This window comes from Aulonocara sp. 'chitande type north' Nkhata Bay, linkage group LG19, assembly GCF_057382095.1.
Source record: "Aulonocara sp. 'chitande type north' Nkhata Bay isolate Kocher_YH1m ecotype deep benthic linkage group LG19, A_spYH_male_GT1.1, whole genome shotgun sequence".
Classification (NCBI taxonomy): Eukaryota; Metazoa; Chordata; class Actinopteri; order Cichliformes; family Cichlidae; genus Aulonocara; species Aulonocara sp. 'chitande type north' Nkhata Bay.
In genome coordinates, this window is record NC_141362.1 from 8,697,875 (window position 1) to 8,714,640 (window position 16,766).

A 16,766-nucleotide genomic window follows, 5' to 3' on the forward strand; every position below is an offset into this window, starting at 1 on the left:
ATTTATTAATGTGAAAAGGTGCTGAAACAGATACATATAAAGACACACACACATCAAGAGCATATGGCTGAGTGCACCCACGCACACTGCTGTCCAGCATCAACACAGCCACAGTCCACCTGCTTGCCAGACAGCTTGGCCGTAGCGAGCCTCGCAGTCAAGGGTCTGTTGTGACATCATCAACGTCAGACAAGAGCCTGAGGACACAGCTGTCTGCAGCTATTTAGAAAAGTATAACTTGATGTGAAGAAATCTGGATCTAAAGCTGCAAGAAGATACAGAAAGAAGTCTTCAAACTTAAATGTGATAGTTGTGATTTTTTTTTTTTTTTTTTTTTTTTTCTCGATCACTTGTCAGTGTAGCAACTGAAATGCCTTTGAATCTATTTATTTATTTATTTATTTAGAGCAGCATGACTTGGTGAAACACAACAGAGAGAGCTTGATGGAAACATGAAGACCATTATATCCTTCAGTTTGAATAACGAGATTTCTACCAATCTCTTTCAAGGAAACCAAAAGAAAAAATAGATTTTTTTTTCTTCTGATGTAACTCATTGTATTTCAAGGTCCATTGGACAAAAACATCAAATAATGTGATTTATCCAGGATACCACCTGGACAACTGTGCAGTAGAAGCTTGCTGAATCAGTACTGGTAAACACGTAATTATGAAATCTCCTCCATAATATATATGTGGTGACATTCAGTCTAAAGATTGACTTAGATCCTTACATTTTTTTTGTGTTGTATTACTGGTAATACGTTTAATATAACACAGAAAACCTTAAACTGTAGAAGCTCCAACTATTTATCCCCCACCGGGATAAATATTCAGATTTTGAAAATTCATTGAAAATTGCAACCTTACATATACAGTAAATGCGTTCCCTCTGGAAAGATTTTATTGACTCTGTTTGTGGCTCCTGCGTGGGAAAACTGCATGAAGGCTTTTGTTGACGAGTGAAGCTGACAGCTGAGTGGAATATTGCACTCACAGTGTGAGTGCGTGAATCTGGTGAGAGACCAGAGAGGACCTGTCCTGATGGAGCTGGGATTGAACTTGACTGTGACCTTGTAAAGTTGCGATGAGTTTAATTATCAAGCCAAATCATGTTTCTTCACATATTACGTCACACAAATGACATTTGGTTTGAATCTTCTCTATGCCTTGTAGTTGTCTTAAATGGCTCTGTGTTTACTGCAGCCGCTTATACTCCTTGTAGAATGCTGCGGTGGCTTCTCGCATTTCTAATATAGCCACTGAAACTGCAGTTTGCTGTCAAAGACCACCATTTGAAATAGAATGATGGTGTTTGAATGAGCACACTAGTGCTGTACTCTTAGGCTCTGCCATATGCAAAGTTGACTGACTGCTTTCAGCCCTTTGTTTCAATGGGGTCATCTATAGTCTATATAAGAAACATATGGGAGTTGTAGAAGAGTAGATTGAGAAAGTTCATAAGTGAAATTTCAAAGAATGTCATGAAACTGTTCCCTGTGTTACTAAAATAAAAGTCTCATATTGAAAATGAACTTCACCTTAATGAAATAAAGAGATGCATCAAAGTTTATGCTTCCAGTATGGTTTAAAAATACAAAATGCATCATTGTGCTTTCTTACCTGCATGCCACCACTTCTCTTGGAAAGCAAAATGCCAGCATATACAGGAAATTATCATTTACAATGTGTGTGTGTGTAAAAAGTCTGCTGGCTTAAGTTTTATTTAATTTGTTGCAAAATTTAAACACAGAGAGGCTAAATGTTGGCATGTTGTTTAAAATGTGTATATGATCAAGCTTGTTTGCCCGGAGCAGAGCGTCGGGAGGAATTCCCTCTCTGCCTGGGCTCTCTCAGCGACCACAGATCCAGTGGACGGTTGCCAGAAGAGCCTGTGGGCACAATTAGCCAACAAAAGGCCCGGCCTCCTCTCCTGTGCTGGCCCAGACCTCGTAGATTCCCATATTAACGCAGCAGGAGCTCCTTTTAATCTCTTGCCCTCTTCACTTAAGACTTTCAGCCTCACCTCTCCTGTAAATTCCAGGGTTGTCCCTCCTGGGGGTTCTGGCATTTGTTTTGCATGTACCTGCAGCACACAGCTGTACAATATATCAACCTACATGTAGAGGAATGTTAGCTCAGTTTATATGGACAAAAGGGTTGCCTCAGTTTATAGACACATAAAGGGTCGTATAAGTTGACTTCCTCTTGTCTTGAAGCATTTTGAATTCACATCAAGACAGAAATAAAGGCTGCATCTGTACCAGATTAGAATAACGAGTGATCCTTACCTATAAAGTCATGCACAACTGTGCGGAGAATGCATCAGTCCCTTGCAGTTGATTAAATACCTGTAGCCAACATATGGAGGCATCTTAAGATGTGTTTGTATCTCCTTCCTTTTAGTGGTGCACTGCCTACCTTCTCCCTGCTAGAGAAATAATGTATTTCTGACATTGAGTAGCCAGCCTGTTGCCCCCTCAGTATGTCACTATTGTGCACATGTAAATATAATGAAATATGAGTGAACTAAAACAGTTGGGGCATGAATTGAGTGAGTATAAATGGAACAAAGTAAATGTGAAGCGGTAATGATGTTATGTAAAATTGCAGACTTGAACTTATCTCTCATGAAATGTTAATTCAACTTTTCAAGCTTTGGGGATTGCTTCATATTAGTATTTGTCCTGCTGCTGGTGCTTCTTTTAAAAGGGGATTAATGGTAATGGGCATTATTTAAGCTCCACCCGACTTCACCTGCTGATACTTTTCTTACTAACAATATATTCATCCTGCTTTAGCCTCTTTTAGATTGTGTCATACTTCAGTAGGATGGCACTTGTGACTCGGGTTAAAGGGGAAAAAAAAGAAAAATTACACAAACCTGTTCCCTCAGGGTTTTTTTCTTCTTCTTTTGCTTTGGTTTGCACACCAACCACCCAGGAAATTGTAAACCTATAGCATATAGTTGCAATATTTTTCTTGCCCAATTGTTTTTTGAGCAAAGAGCATTGGCAGCTCTTCTTGGAGAATTCTCAGTAGGCTTTGTTTACTGAAACAAGCTTTGTTCTCTCTGTGAGTTTGTCATGCCTGGTAGGGAAGAGCTGGGTTTCCCGCAGTTTTCAGCTGCAATGGTGCTCTGTGACTTGACAAGAGAAGTGGTAGATCTTACTAACTGTGTGCACATGCATATAGCCACAGGGGTTCATCTTAGAACATGGAAATTATAAAGTCATCTCGTGAATTTACCTTAAGAAATTTTTTGTCCTGGAAAGAATGGTGGGAAGTTACGTTCCTTTCACTTTTTTCTCTTTAAAAACCAGATCAAAAAAGAGAATTCAAAGAAGTAGTAAAGGTCGGCTGGTGTTTTGATTTAAAACCCACAGGGATATTTGTTGTTCTGGTGATAAAAATCATAAGAGGATCGCAAGTAAAAAAAATTTCCCTGCTGAAACCCCCTCTGTCTGTCTCTGTCAGACAGCTGTTACTTTGTCAGTCGTCTTCAATCTGATGCTAACCCACAATCGCAAAGGCAACAAGCAGCTGCCTGCCATCTTTTTTTTTCTACCCTTTTTTTTTTTTTTTTTTTTTTAGATAGCTAGTATCAGTCCAAGGTCTTGGTTTATCAGAGAGAGAGAGCTTGTCATTTGACATATAAGACGTTATATCGAGTGTCAAGCAGAGCAGATGTTGCCTTGCTTGTGGGTTTGTGACATGTAAACTCAGCTGACTGACAGATATTTCCCTCATGTGTATGCTGGGCAATGATGAAAGCACTGACTCTAAACAAGACACTCGCATACACAAACAAATGCACATGCAGCAGATCAATGAAAGTGATGAGGCGTATGTGTGATACTGTGCTAACCAGATCTGACTTCCTGCTTGCAAGTCGACAGCTTCCTGATTTCTGAAGAATGTTATCAGGCATTTTTTTTTTTTTTTTAATGTTTCTCTTCCTGTGAGAGTGGTTTTGAAAGTCACTTCTGTTTAAGCACTGTTTGTATATATTTAATGCACACTAACACTAATTATAAATGTGGCCATACTGAAAATAGTATTTAAAACAGCAGTTTGGGCTTGTGGAAATTAGGTCTGTTTCTGTGCATTTTTGTGTTCTGGTAACAGTTTTGATGCTTTGATGAAAAGATAAACTTGCAAAACAAAAACATGCATTCATGTTATGTTCCGGATCTCTATATACACTATGCAGAGAGGCAATAGTATTCAAATCCTCTAACCTTAATATGTATCATGTTGATGTGTATAGACAAATATGCATGAAGTCTCAGTAAATGGAGACGTAATATGTATTCATGCAACAGCAATTTTAATAACATAAGCTGACATTTTGAGTTGAAGTTAAAAAAAATAAATAAAAACGCCCCATGCACTAGTATTCAGCTCCCAACCTCAGCACTCCTGAAGCTCCTTTTTACCTCCATAGACCTTGATTGACCTCTAATGAGCGTTTTTTGGTAAGACAAGCTTCAGACGTCTCTCTTGTGAAGTCTTTGCCTTTTGTTCCCTTCCAAAAGCTTCCATCTTATTGAAGTTGATGGCTTCCGTGCTGCAAATGCTCTCCTTAAATCCCACTAAAGATGTTCTTTGGGATCGAAATCTGCAGCCTAAGAAGGCTGCTCCAGGCTATTCTTATGCTAGACAAACCAGTGATCCATGTGGCCAAACAGTTCCTGTTTTGTTTTGTCACTCTGCAAAACTGTCTCCTATCACCCAGCAAGCATTTCAGAATTTCTTCTGATATATCACCGCCGACCCTTGTTTTGCTTCTCGGTCAGGAGTGGGATGTATTAAGTAACCCACGAATGCCTTGTTTGTTAACTGATCTTAGTGTGCTGAGCACCGACGCATTTGTTTCAGACTTATCAAGGTTATCAGTTAGACATGTTTTTCTACATTGTCCTCACAAATCTACACTTGTTCAGAACAGTTCTTGCTGTTTGTATCTGCTGTGGTATTTTCTAGGAAGGTCTTTGGTGTCTTGTTATACTCTCTACCTTTTTGGTGAAATGAAACTGTCTTTACTCTTTTCACTCTCAACTACAAAACAAACAGCACTTTTTCACCAGCTACATGCTTAATTTTATCTTGACATACCTTCTCATCATATAGAGTAGTTTTATTATTCATTTTCATAAGTAATGTCATTTTTGGAAAGAAGGAATATTTTCATGTTAATATCAACATTTGATCTACAAAGCTCAAAGTTAAGACGCATCTGCTATAATTGTTGTTCTAGAGCTTATATTTTGTCAGTGACTGGCACTCAGTACCATAGAACTACAAACCACCAAATACACATACAGACACCTCCATTTTTTTCTTCGTGCCTGTATAATACTAGCCAGGCCTGTGTTGCTTTTTTTAAAGTCTTTATTCTGTATTTAGTGATGATGGGAACAAAATTCTACGTGGATACAGAATTTGTTAAACAAACATATGTGAGACACGTAAGACCCGGAAATGGAGAGCATAACGTTGCATTTGCAGAGAAAAGATTAAATGAAAATAATAAATCTTTGTGTGACGAAGTTTCTTTTAGGTTGGCTCACCTTTTAAGGAGGAGACGGGGTGCATATGTACATAAACTATGATCATCATAGTAAGAAGTTGTGTACATATAATAATTTACTATGTATTGTTGTTCTGTAGTGGTATACAGTTCAGTTTAGTTTCATTCATTTTGCACCACATCACAACAACCTGTGTTTTATACTTCAGGGTAAAGTCCCCAACAATCAGGCCACCCCCTATGAGCAACCACTTAGTGGCAGTGGGAAGGACTACTCCTTTTTGACAGGAAGAAACCTCTGGCACAACCAGCCATCTGCCGCCACCAGTTTGGGAGGGGGGGGGAATTGAGCCTGTTTAGGTTTCAGATCTCTAAAATATCCCTAAATATATTTAGCATTTTTATTTTTAAGACATCACACGTTAGACATTTCATGATTATGAAACTAATGTTGTTTATGAAAGTGCAAAATGAGGAAGTCATACATGGAATCGGGCAGTGAATGAACCTGCTGCATCTTTTCATCTTTTTTTTCAGTGACCTTTACTTATCGGTCTGAGTTGACACAAATTAAATATATCACTTTCATGTTCTTTGACAATAAAATAACCTTTATGACGACTAATAAACCTGTCCCTAAAGGACCACTGGCTCTAAATCAGTTGCATCTGACAGCACATGTGTGTGTCTTTAGCTCATGATAACAAATAATTCAAATTTATAGATTAGTTGTAGATGGCCTTAGTGCTACTAATTTCAACTATAATATATTGCAGGGTTTTCTGCCATTGATCATATTAGAGTTAGATATACCGAAGCCAGACACTGCATAAAAATATAAATCAACAAAAAAGGCTGTGCAAATCATTTTACCCCTATGTCTAACTGAATAATTCCCTATTTTAAAAATTCACATAGAAAAGAGACATCATTCTTTCTGTTTTTCAGAAGTAAAGATGAGTGGGTGCTGGAGAAATATGCAACAATTTAAAATTGCAAAGAAATAATTTTGTCATCTGCTTTACATAATATTATTAAGAGTGCAGGAATTCAGATAACTTCCTCTAAATAAGAGTCTGAAAACAGTATTGAATATCCATGATCTTTAGGGCCTCAGACAGTACTAAAACACTTCTGTATGTAATCACTGCATGGGCTCGGAGAGACATTTAAAAACAAATTTGTTGGTGCATCCATGCATGCAAGGTAAAGCACTACTACAATGCATAGACAGTGTTGGGGAGTAACGGAATACATGTGCCGGCGTTACGTATTTAAAATACAAAATATGAGTAACTGTATTCTGTCACAGTTACTGTTTAAAAAGGTGGTATTTAGTATACAGTTACTTTGTTGAAATGCAGGGATTACACGGCGGCCTTTTCCTGTTTCGTATGTTAGGCTATGCCCTCTCTATTTTTGATAATTCCACGCTGGAACAAAACACGCATTAAGAGACTAAATGCCTGCCGCTAGCAAAGTAAAGCTATTTTTCCGCTACGAGCCCGACACAGAACCCGACGTATTAGCCAGAGGCCCCTTTACTGCGGTTCGGAGCCGCGGACCTGTTTTATATATGTGCGGAATAGTTTTCTATACAAGATCGCTGCAAAAAGTGCAGCCTTACCTAATGTCCACCCTACTGTTACTCATTTTATATTAAGATTTAAAAATCTAGTTGGTGTTGGTATGGCGAGTATTCTTCAGTAATAGTAAAGAATCACACAGCAATAGTACATTCATATAATTGTAAAAAGCTTAATAATGTATTAAGTAATCCAAAGTATTCAGAATACATTACTCTCATTGAGTAACATAACAGAATACGTTACAAAATACATTTTGGGACATGTGTTCTGTAAAGATTTAAACATTTTTCTGGTGTCATATTCAAATTGATCACATATCTGTCATCTTATTTCTCAGCTTTAGTTGTCTTTAACTGAAAATAGTCAAACATGAAAGTGTTTAAATTATTTTCTTATTACTGAGGTTTCATTTTTCTTTACATTTTACACAAGATTTCAGCTGTCTGGGGAAACAGGGTTATATTTGGATACAAAGCCCTCTATTTGATCATGAAGGGAAGTTTAGTGTCTCACAGAGAAATCTTCTTGGTGTATTTTCATTGATCTAGCAAAGCCGGCAACATGGATAACGTGCATTCCCTCCAATCCTTCTAAATCTCTTCCTGCATCTGTCAGTGCCAAACAGCTCAATACAAGCAGAGCACATGAATCTTCATGATGCTGCTCCTGATCACAACACTCAGAGTAAGACACAGTTCAGAGAAGCACAGCATCCACAGGAGGCTGGCATGATGTGACACATAAATAAAAGAGCAATCAACAGAGCAACCCTCCAGGATACAGAAAAAAAAGATTTGACTTTGTTCAATAATTTTCTAAACATCTCTGTCTGTGCTGATATGCATTTCATGAATCGTTTTTGTTATAGATGGCCTTAGTGCTACTAATTTCAACTATAATATATTACAGGGTTTTCTGCTATTGATCATATTATTGGAGTGAAGCCAGACACTGCATAAAAATATAAACAACCCCCTTGGCGTTCGTACTCGCGCTTCGCTGTTCCACTTGAACGACGTATTGTTGTTACGTCGTTAGGCTATAGGCTAATTGCTAACTATCGTTCACTCAAAAGGCCCAATGGGTGCTTCAACATATGAAAATTTTTGACTTACGAAAGGAAGTCGGGAACGAATTAATTTCGTAAGTCGGGGTTCCATTTGTACAAAGTTGGGGGGGGGAAACACAAAAAATGCGAGAAACAAATCTAGGACTGAATGCCAAGTGAAACCATGAGAAACACTAAGCTTCCAAGTAGGATGTATATCTTTCACCCTTTTAACCTCTAGGTATTATACATTGCTGTAGCTGGTCTTTAGTACACTGATGTCATTGTGCATAAATTAGAGATACAGTGATATCGGATGAATTTTCCCATTTTTATTTGACACCTATGACTTGTACTTACTCAGTTATGAGACTAACGTCACGTTTATATAAAAAGGCTTGTTGTTTTATGGCTAAAAGAAGGTTAATGAAGCCATAATGATAGTTACATTATCATCATCATTATCTTCATTATAGCTAGGAGAGAGACGCATGTGCGAAGACGAGTAAAAGAAAAATGATTTGGATCGGAGCAGATTATGACGCAGGAATACTAGCACCACCTCAGGCTGCTAAGCGGTGAGCATGTCTGTGTTTACAGGGTTTATTTTGCTGCACATGTAAAATGACTAAACAGTAGAAAAAATAACAGATGTCACAGTTAAGCTGAAATAAAGCTGGCTATGCAAAAATATAAAAGCTACATATTTCAGTGCATCCATGTTCGTCGTCTGCTATTCAAGATATGTTTGATGTAATAGCTGCAGATAAACAGGCTGCATGGGGATGATGCATATGTGTGTGTTGGGTACAAAGATGAGAAAAATAATGTTTGCATGACTGCCATAACAATCCAACACATACCCTGGAGAAGCAGAGGATAGTTCAGTAGCAGGATGTTGGTGAATTATGCCACATACATTTTTTTTCTTTAGCACAAAAAACTCAGATGACAGAACTGATTTTTTTTCCCCCCCTAATGCTTGAGGATAAAGTGTTAGAAAGAAAGCCTGGAGAATAAATACCACTAGGGTGTTTAGTTTTACAAACTTGCTTCTGCTGACTTCTTTTATGCATCAGAATGAAACACAACCAAAAATGTTCCGATAAGCAGACTTGTCACAACCGATTTTTCTTTTTTTTTTTTTCTTGTGCAGTGACAGTTATCATAAGAAATCACAAAAATATCTTACATTAGTAACCAATAGGTTTTAATCATGCAGGTTTTCTAAGGAAGTACAGGGAGCTATTTATTTTTTGTATTTTTTAGTTATGAAAAGTTATGGGAAATGTGTAAATATCTTCTTAAAAAGACATTTTATGTATGTGTACATTTATCATACAACCAGCTGCATGGCATAAATTTTGAAGCAGTATAGAAGTGCAAGAGTAGCTTAGCATAACACAAATACTGGGTAGCTATCGCTGTGGCTCTGTCCGCATGTAAACATGAATCTATATGCCTGCCAACACTTGAAAAGCAAATAACGATTATTAGAAAAGCTAAACATAAAAAAGGACAAGGTAGATTTAAGAGGGTGTATGTGCTAGCGACCAATGTATACAGCTGATATTCTTTCTTTCAGACATACAGAATATAATAAGATTTCCTTAACATTCGTTCTGTGTAATTGCTTACTTGCTTTTTATGCTTTGCTTAGATCAGCTCATTGTTGTGTTTCTGCACATATTTTGCCAACAGGGAAGTTGCAGAGTGCCTTCGGGTGGATAAATTATGCAGTTTCGACACTCATAACTTGGCTGAAGGGTGATTCTCCGGCGTCTTATTTACCTTTTAAATTTTCATTTATCTGCCTTTATGAATGCCAATACCAGCATGACTATTGAAAATACAGACCCACTAGTTAATCTGTCAGATATACTGTGTTGGTGACTATTTCTTAGTAGGTGAAGCAAGATAGTTAGACACATGCTTTAAATGAAATAATTGAGATTCAAAGCTTTATCTGGTCAACTTGAGCCATGATTTCCAACCATTTACAGTACTGTGCAAACGTTTTAGGCATGTGTGGAAAAAATGCTGTAAACAAAGAATGCTTCCAGAAATATAAATGATTGTTTATTGGCCCCAAATATATCCTGCAGCAGGACAACGACCCCAAACATACAGCCAAAGTCATTAAGAACTATCTTCAGAAGTACTAGAAGAACAAGAAGTACTAGAAGTGATGGTATGGCCCCCACACATCATCGAGTGTGTCTGGGATTAATGAAGAGACAGAAGGATCTGAGGAAGCCTACATTCGCAGACGATCTGTGGTTGATTCCCCAAGATGTTTGGAACAACCCGGAAACAGAGTTCCTTCAAAACTTGTGTGCAAGTGTACCTAGAAGAAGGCAAAGGGTGGTCACACCGAATATTGATTTTATTCATTCCATTTCTCTTTTGTTCATTTGCTACATTTTGTTGATTGTAAATAAAGGATTAACACTCCCATTTTTGAAAGCATTCTGTGTTTACAGCATTTTTTCTCATCTGCCTAAAACCTTTTGCACAGTACTGTAGCTTCACTGCACTTTAAAGGTATAAAAATGTATCAGTGGTCTTTTGTATGTTTTCAACAGGTAACGGTTGGTTTAGAAACTATTTGAAATCATGAAAAAAAAAAAAAAAAAAAAAAAAAAAAAAAAATCAACACAGCATTAACCATATCAGTCAAAGTGCAGGAGGTGAAATCTTAAGAAGATTGAATGTATGCATGTGTGGCAGACTGAGGCAGGAACCTGTATGGATTAAAAAAAGTTGATTGTTTTGAGGATAAATGAATCCCTGGGTCTTTTAACTCTGAAATTGTTTTGCTTTGTGTGTCCTATCCCAAGAGTGAAAGAGCATTTTGTGTAATTAAAGTTGCATGCTGTATTTGTATGCTAGATGTTGTCACATCAAAGAATCCTTTCCAGAAGAGAAAGCTGTTGTAAGTCTTTACTTCCCTCTTCTATGACAGTCGCCATGTTAAAAGAGGCACTCGGTTCTTGTATAATGATTTTTTTTTTTTTTGTCTGTGTGAAAGTGGTTGTGTATGTGCTTGTGCACATCTGTGAGTATTTGTGCAATTTCTTTCCCAGTGTGTGTCCCTTTGTCCAGGATGCTGTGATTTTTTTAGTAGTCAAATCAGAAAACTACCCGCGCGACGTGCCGTTGATCTGTGGTTATGGGATGAGTATGTAAACATGTTTGCTTAATGCTCAATAAGAGCCTCACTGAAGTCTGGTAGCATGGCAGGGCCACCTCTCTTCCTTCACAATGTCTCAATAACCTTCAAAGTATCCCTGCTCCATATCTCTCTTTTTTTCTGCGCAATCCGCATGCTGCACACATCCACAGGGCCGCGTGACAAACACTCTGAAATGTTGTACTCTAAATTCCCTCAGTGCATTTGTAGTGGAGCTCTTCACCAGATTAAGTTTAATTCCAAAATGAGATATCCACCATTTTAAAAAATGCTGCACACCACCAATGCAAAATGAGTGCTGGCCTGGAAGCGAAACTCAATGTGGATTATCGCTGAATGTATTAGAAAAGTCAAGACCTTTGCTGATGAAAGGATGTGCACTGCTCATAATCACTGCCTGTTAACATGTTTTAGATGTAATGAAGGAAGCCCTTGCGTTTTACTGATAATGTTTCTTCCTTAGGGGAACTCTTTGCCTTCTGGTTGAACTACATGGTCATCCAATTTATGCTCACTTTTAGTCTGATCATTGTCCTGCACTGAGTGGAAAATTTTGCTATCAAAATCTTATATTACAAGGTCTCATTGCAAGTTGATCTATGTACACAAGAAACAGAGATACACATGTTTGTGCTGATGAGGCAATTAAGTAATGGGAAAATAATGAAACTGATGTGTTATACAGGGGTTGAGTTTTTTGGGGTTGGAATTTTTTTTTAAATTTTTTTATTTTTTTATTAAATGACATTTTTGTCTGACAACTCGGTGACAGAGCAACAAAAAGTCTGCAACTGCAACTCTTGCCACACATTTCACAGCTCATCTTCTAGCATTTCCCCTCGATCAGTTTTGACAATATACACCATTCCTCATGGTCAAAATAAGCATTTTTAAACCTTCTCAAGTCTGTACAATACCTAAAATAAGTTTTACAAATTTTTGTTATTTGTATTCCTCGGTTCCCACACCCATACCCAAATGGTAATATTTGTTTCATCTGTACCACATTTGCATTCATGGCTCTCCTTGCAGTAGGCAAACAAAAGTGTTTCCCTCATTCACTTTTGTACAGCGTATTTTATTTCTGGCGTCTAGCAGCGTATTTTTTCTTATGCAGCTTTCAGCCTGGTATATGTGCTCAGACTGAATTAAAATGTAAATGTACACAGAGTGTGCTTTATAACAATCCGTACGTATAACCATCAACAAAATATGTCAAGATCAAAATTGCAACTCTAAAATATTTTCTAGTGATGCGTGGAATTTCATTTAATGTAACGCTGCTGTATTTTTCATCCTGTGGGTACCATGAATGTATTAGTACCTGCTGTTTCTTGAAAGCAAGATGCAAAATAATAGGACATTGGTTTGGCACTTAATGATTAATAAAGTACCAAATGCAAGGGATAGACTTTCAGGAGACAGCTGACCTAGATGGACAGGGCTTTTTTTTTTTTTTTTTTTTTTTTTTTTTCTTTTTATCGAGAGAATGAATAGATGGGCTCATTAAGAGCTAAATGTGGTTTGTTTTTTTGTTTTTTTTTAAACTGTGAATACTGCAGAGCTATAGTTTAATTAAAAAATAAATATTTGATGACTGGGTGGATCATCTTTACAATAAATAGACCGCACTCGTTAGGATAAAGTTCATGTCAAGGACAAACATATTTTAGGCCTTCCTGGGTTATTTACGTGTGCGCATGCAGTGTGTTATAAGAAGTCATTGTTACATCTTCTAGCGGCCATTACAGAACAAATACTTTTGCTTGTAAGCAAATAATCCGTGGATTACTTTGTGTTTTACCTTTAAATGCATAGATCTTTTCCATGTATAATAACCCTGAATGACAAAGAGGTCTGAAAATGATGCGTATTTGTATTCATAACATTTCTCATACCAGCAATTGCTGTGTAAAAATAATAACGAGTAATTGCTCCCTGCCGGGCCTGTTACCGTTGCCTAGATTCAGCTCAGTAATTACAGTCTTTCTCTGTTTTGCTCTCACAGAGGCGCCTCCCTCTGGGATGTCCAAGAATGGATACTTCTTTCAAGAAATGGGTGAGTGTGAACCACCAGCACAAGGACAAAATTTTCAACATTTGTTCCTCTTCCACTGTGTATTAAAAATGGAAAGAAAAGCATGGAACCTAAAAGCCTAATCCTCAAAGTGAATATAGCCGCTGTCATCGACGTCTTTGAACATCTTCCTACCAGTAATGTGTATTGTGTAAGGTATATTTAGAGTGAAAGATGTGATTTAAAGATTGGAGCTGCAGCACACGTAAAATTAAAAACAAAAAAACAACCCAAACCTCTCCCAGCTTACACACTCTCCTCCATTTGGATATAAACAACAAACTTTGTGTTATGATAACGGCAGTTTCATTACCTTCAAGCCAAGGAGAAGCTCCCAATTAGTATGTGCAGCACAGGCAGTCAAGACAGAATACACTTGCATTGGATCTCCCCGTCTCCCCCAGCCAATTATTCCCCTCCTGCAACACACCGTCTCATTCGGCACATTCACAGAAGACCCCCTGCCGCAGCTCAACATAAATGTCTTTATTATGCGACCTTTTATCAGATATTAATGTAATTACAATACTGTTGGCAAGTAGGCATTACAAACCACTGTTATCTTTAGTGGTTCATTAGCAAAGGTTGTTTTGGAACGTCAGTGCTCTTGTTGTGAACTTTGCAATTAAAGGGTGAATCACGGTCGCACAGTAAACAATATTTGAAGTGTGTCTTGTGCTGCAGAAGCAGCTCTGCTGTGCATATGCTATCTGTGTCATTTAGTTCTTTGCTGTGGTGTTAGAAGTGAACAGGTTACTGAGACAGTGGTGTTATTCACCAAACATGGCAGTTATGTATCTTTTTTTTCTCCAAACACGAAGCAAGAAAGTTCCAAACTTTCTTTTAATGATCCGATCATGCTACCGTGTGATTGTTGTTTCTTTATGTCCCACGGCGTCTCAAAGGCAGCAGCAAAACCCTGCACACCGTTTGAAGGATGCACATCAATCGTTTAACGTTTTCAACATTCCTCGTCCCTTAGCTCTTGTTCTTTCTAGATGTTGTATTCACCGATCAAAGTTCTGCAGGGCAGCATAGCTTTACATTTAGGAAGCAGTGATTCGTTTATTTCAATCATAGTTTATTTATTTTTAATACAAGAAGCTCTAATTGTGACGTTTTGCATACTTGGAGTTCTAGTTATATGTTATATAAAGATAAATTACATGATTGCTACATGGAGAGATTGGAATATTTTTCATGCATTAGTTTATAAATAAGTTTTAATACATTTCCCTAAAATTAATGCCATTCCTTTTTTTTTAACCCTCTAATTTAGTGCTTGCAGTTTAGCAGTTGCTTCTCTCCTCCAAGGTGATTTGAAAGTCAGAGCCCAGCTGGTAAGTCTGAGGCACAGAGGGATGCAGGGAAGGCAACTACACAGTGAAGTTCAAATAATGTCAAATGCTGAGGGTTGATCCTGATGCAAGACAAACTGAATGAACTGAAATTTGGGGCTCCTCACGTATAAGGTCAGCAGATAAAGAGCAAGTGAGATATTGTTCTTGTCGCATCAAGCCGATCGCTGGATGATATTTGGGAGCCCACCAGTTACTGGAGCTTTGGATTTAAGGGGGCCGCTGTCTCGGGAAGAGAGAAAGGAATGAGTCATCCAAACAAGCTCCAGGCTCAGTCCTGTGATGCTTTCCAACATGCAAAGTCCTGACCGTTACACACCAAAACCCTGCGAAAAACAGCGTTTACCTGCTGATTCATAAAAGACTCGTCATGTCTCACTTGTCTAACAGCTTAATTTTCTTAATATTCTTTGACAATTTGTGGCATTTTTAGGTTTTTAGGCATAAAGGACCGCTGCTTGCAGCTATTTGTGCGTTACACTAATTGAAAGCACCTTTTAGTAGTTGTTGCTGCTTCCATTGACATTAAAACACTACTCTTATGTATTCATATGAACAGGAGAGGAATCGTGAGCTGAAAAAACAAATTTCAGCTTTTGCACCTTAAAGGGCACATCCTGTACACTGGTTTTGTTTGACTAAGTCTGGATATTTTGGACATTTGTCCATCCGAAAATGGTTAGATTCATCTCTTAATGTACACCGACACAAATTTTAGGTCCATAGTTTGCCTATTTTAAAAGATGTAGAGGAAGGAGAAGTATTTGGTATTTAGACTGATAGTATGTATACATGTCAGTGTTTTAAGGTGTATATTACACCTTTAAAACACTGACATGTAGGGCTGCTCAATTAATCGAATTTTAATCACGATTACGATCTGGGCTTTCAACGATCATTAAAAATGACTGAGCCGATTATTAGCCCCTCCCTCATTTATCCGCGACACCTTAAAGGCCGTCTGTGAAAATATTGTCAGGCATAAACCTGTCCGTGGCGCAAAAAAGGTTGGAGACCGCTGATTAAGAGGACCCGAGGGAAGCTCGGAAAGCTAAGCAGAAGTTATTTGGAGAGTGACTGCCGTTGGTTGAAAAGAGAGTTTAAAAAAAAAAAACTTCAGTGGTGTTGCACACTATTTTATATTATTTTTTTAAAGTCATTGTTAACCCTTTAAAGCCGGTCAGAGCAGCACGCTCCGTTTTGCGTAACTATTGTTAAATCCCTGTAGAACCTGAACCGTGTAAGCTAGCGCAATAATTTGTTTTGCATATGAAACCGGAGGAGTTGTACTTACATCTGATGCCATCAGCTTGTCCTCAGTCACGGTTTCGTTCCACATATAGCTTTGCAAAAATTGCATAAAAAGCGCTTGCAGGAACAAAAACATAATATTCCAGAAACAGCTTTGCCGTTCCTATCAGCTGTTCGTAACACTTCCCATAGTGAAATGATGCACCTGCTGTTTTCTTTGCAAATTTGCATCATAGGATTGTTTTTTGTTTTTCCTGCAGTATATAAAAATTGCTGTATCTCCAAAATAAAACTATGAAGACACTCAAAATAAATTTCCTGTGGTGGGAAACTATTTTTTTGCAACTTTATTGTATTTAAAGTTTTGAGGGATAAACCTCTTAAATTTCTCCAAGTAGAAATATATGTAAACAAAACAAAAGTGATTTTCAATTTTTTTTGTAGTTTATTGCACTTTTTTGCAATTTATGTAATTACTATGGACTTAATGCATACATATTATTAAAATATGGGCTATAACAGTTGTATTGATGTATAGCAACTTGAAATGCTCCCACAAATGGCACTACAGCATGTAAAAAAATAATATAAGCTCTGGTGGACTTGGTTCTATGGTAGGTCTTAAAGGGTTAAATAAATATCGTCAAATAATCGTGATCTCAATTTCAGTGAAAATAATCGTGATTATCATTTTTGCCATAATCGAGCAGCCCTACT

The 16,766-nt window shown here is 37.6% G+C and overlaps 1 protein-coding gene across 4 annotated transcripts in view; it reads left to right on the top strand.

The window, feature by feature from the left end:
• The window catches only part of slc4a11 (solute carrier family 4 member 11), a 102,736-nt gene that overhangs the window by 39,621 nt on the left and 46,349 nt on the right, over positions 1 to 16,766 (top strand). For all 4 annotated transcript variants that reach the window (XM_086274400.1, XM_086274402.1, XM_086274403.1 and 1 more), the window contains exon 2: positions 13,372 to 13,422. In XM_086274400.1, coding sequence (XP_086130526.1) covers positions 13,372 to 13,422 — 51 coding nt within the window. The remainder of the gene's footprint in view (positions 1 to 13,371; positions 13,423 to 16,766) is intronic.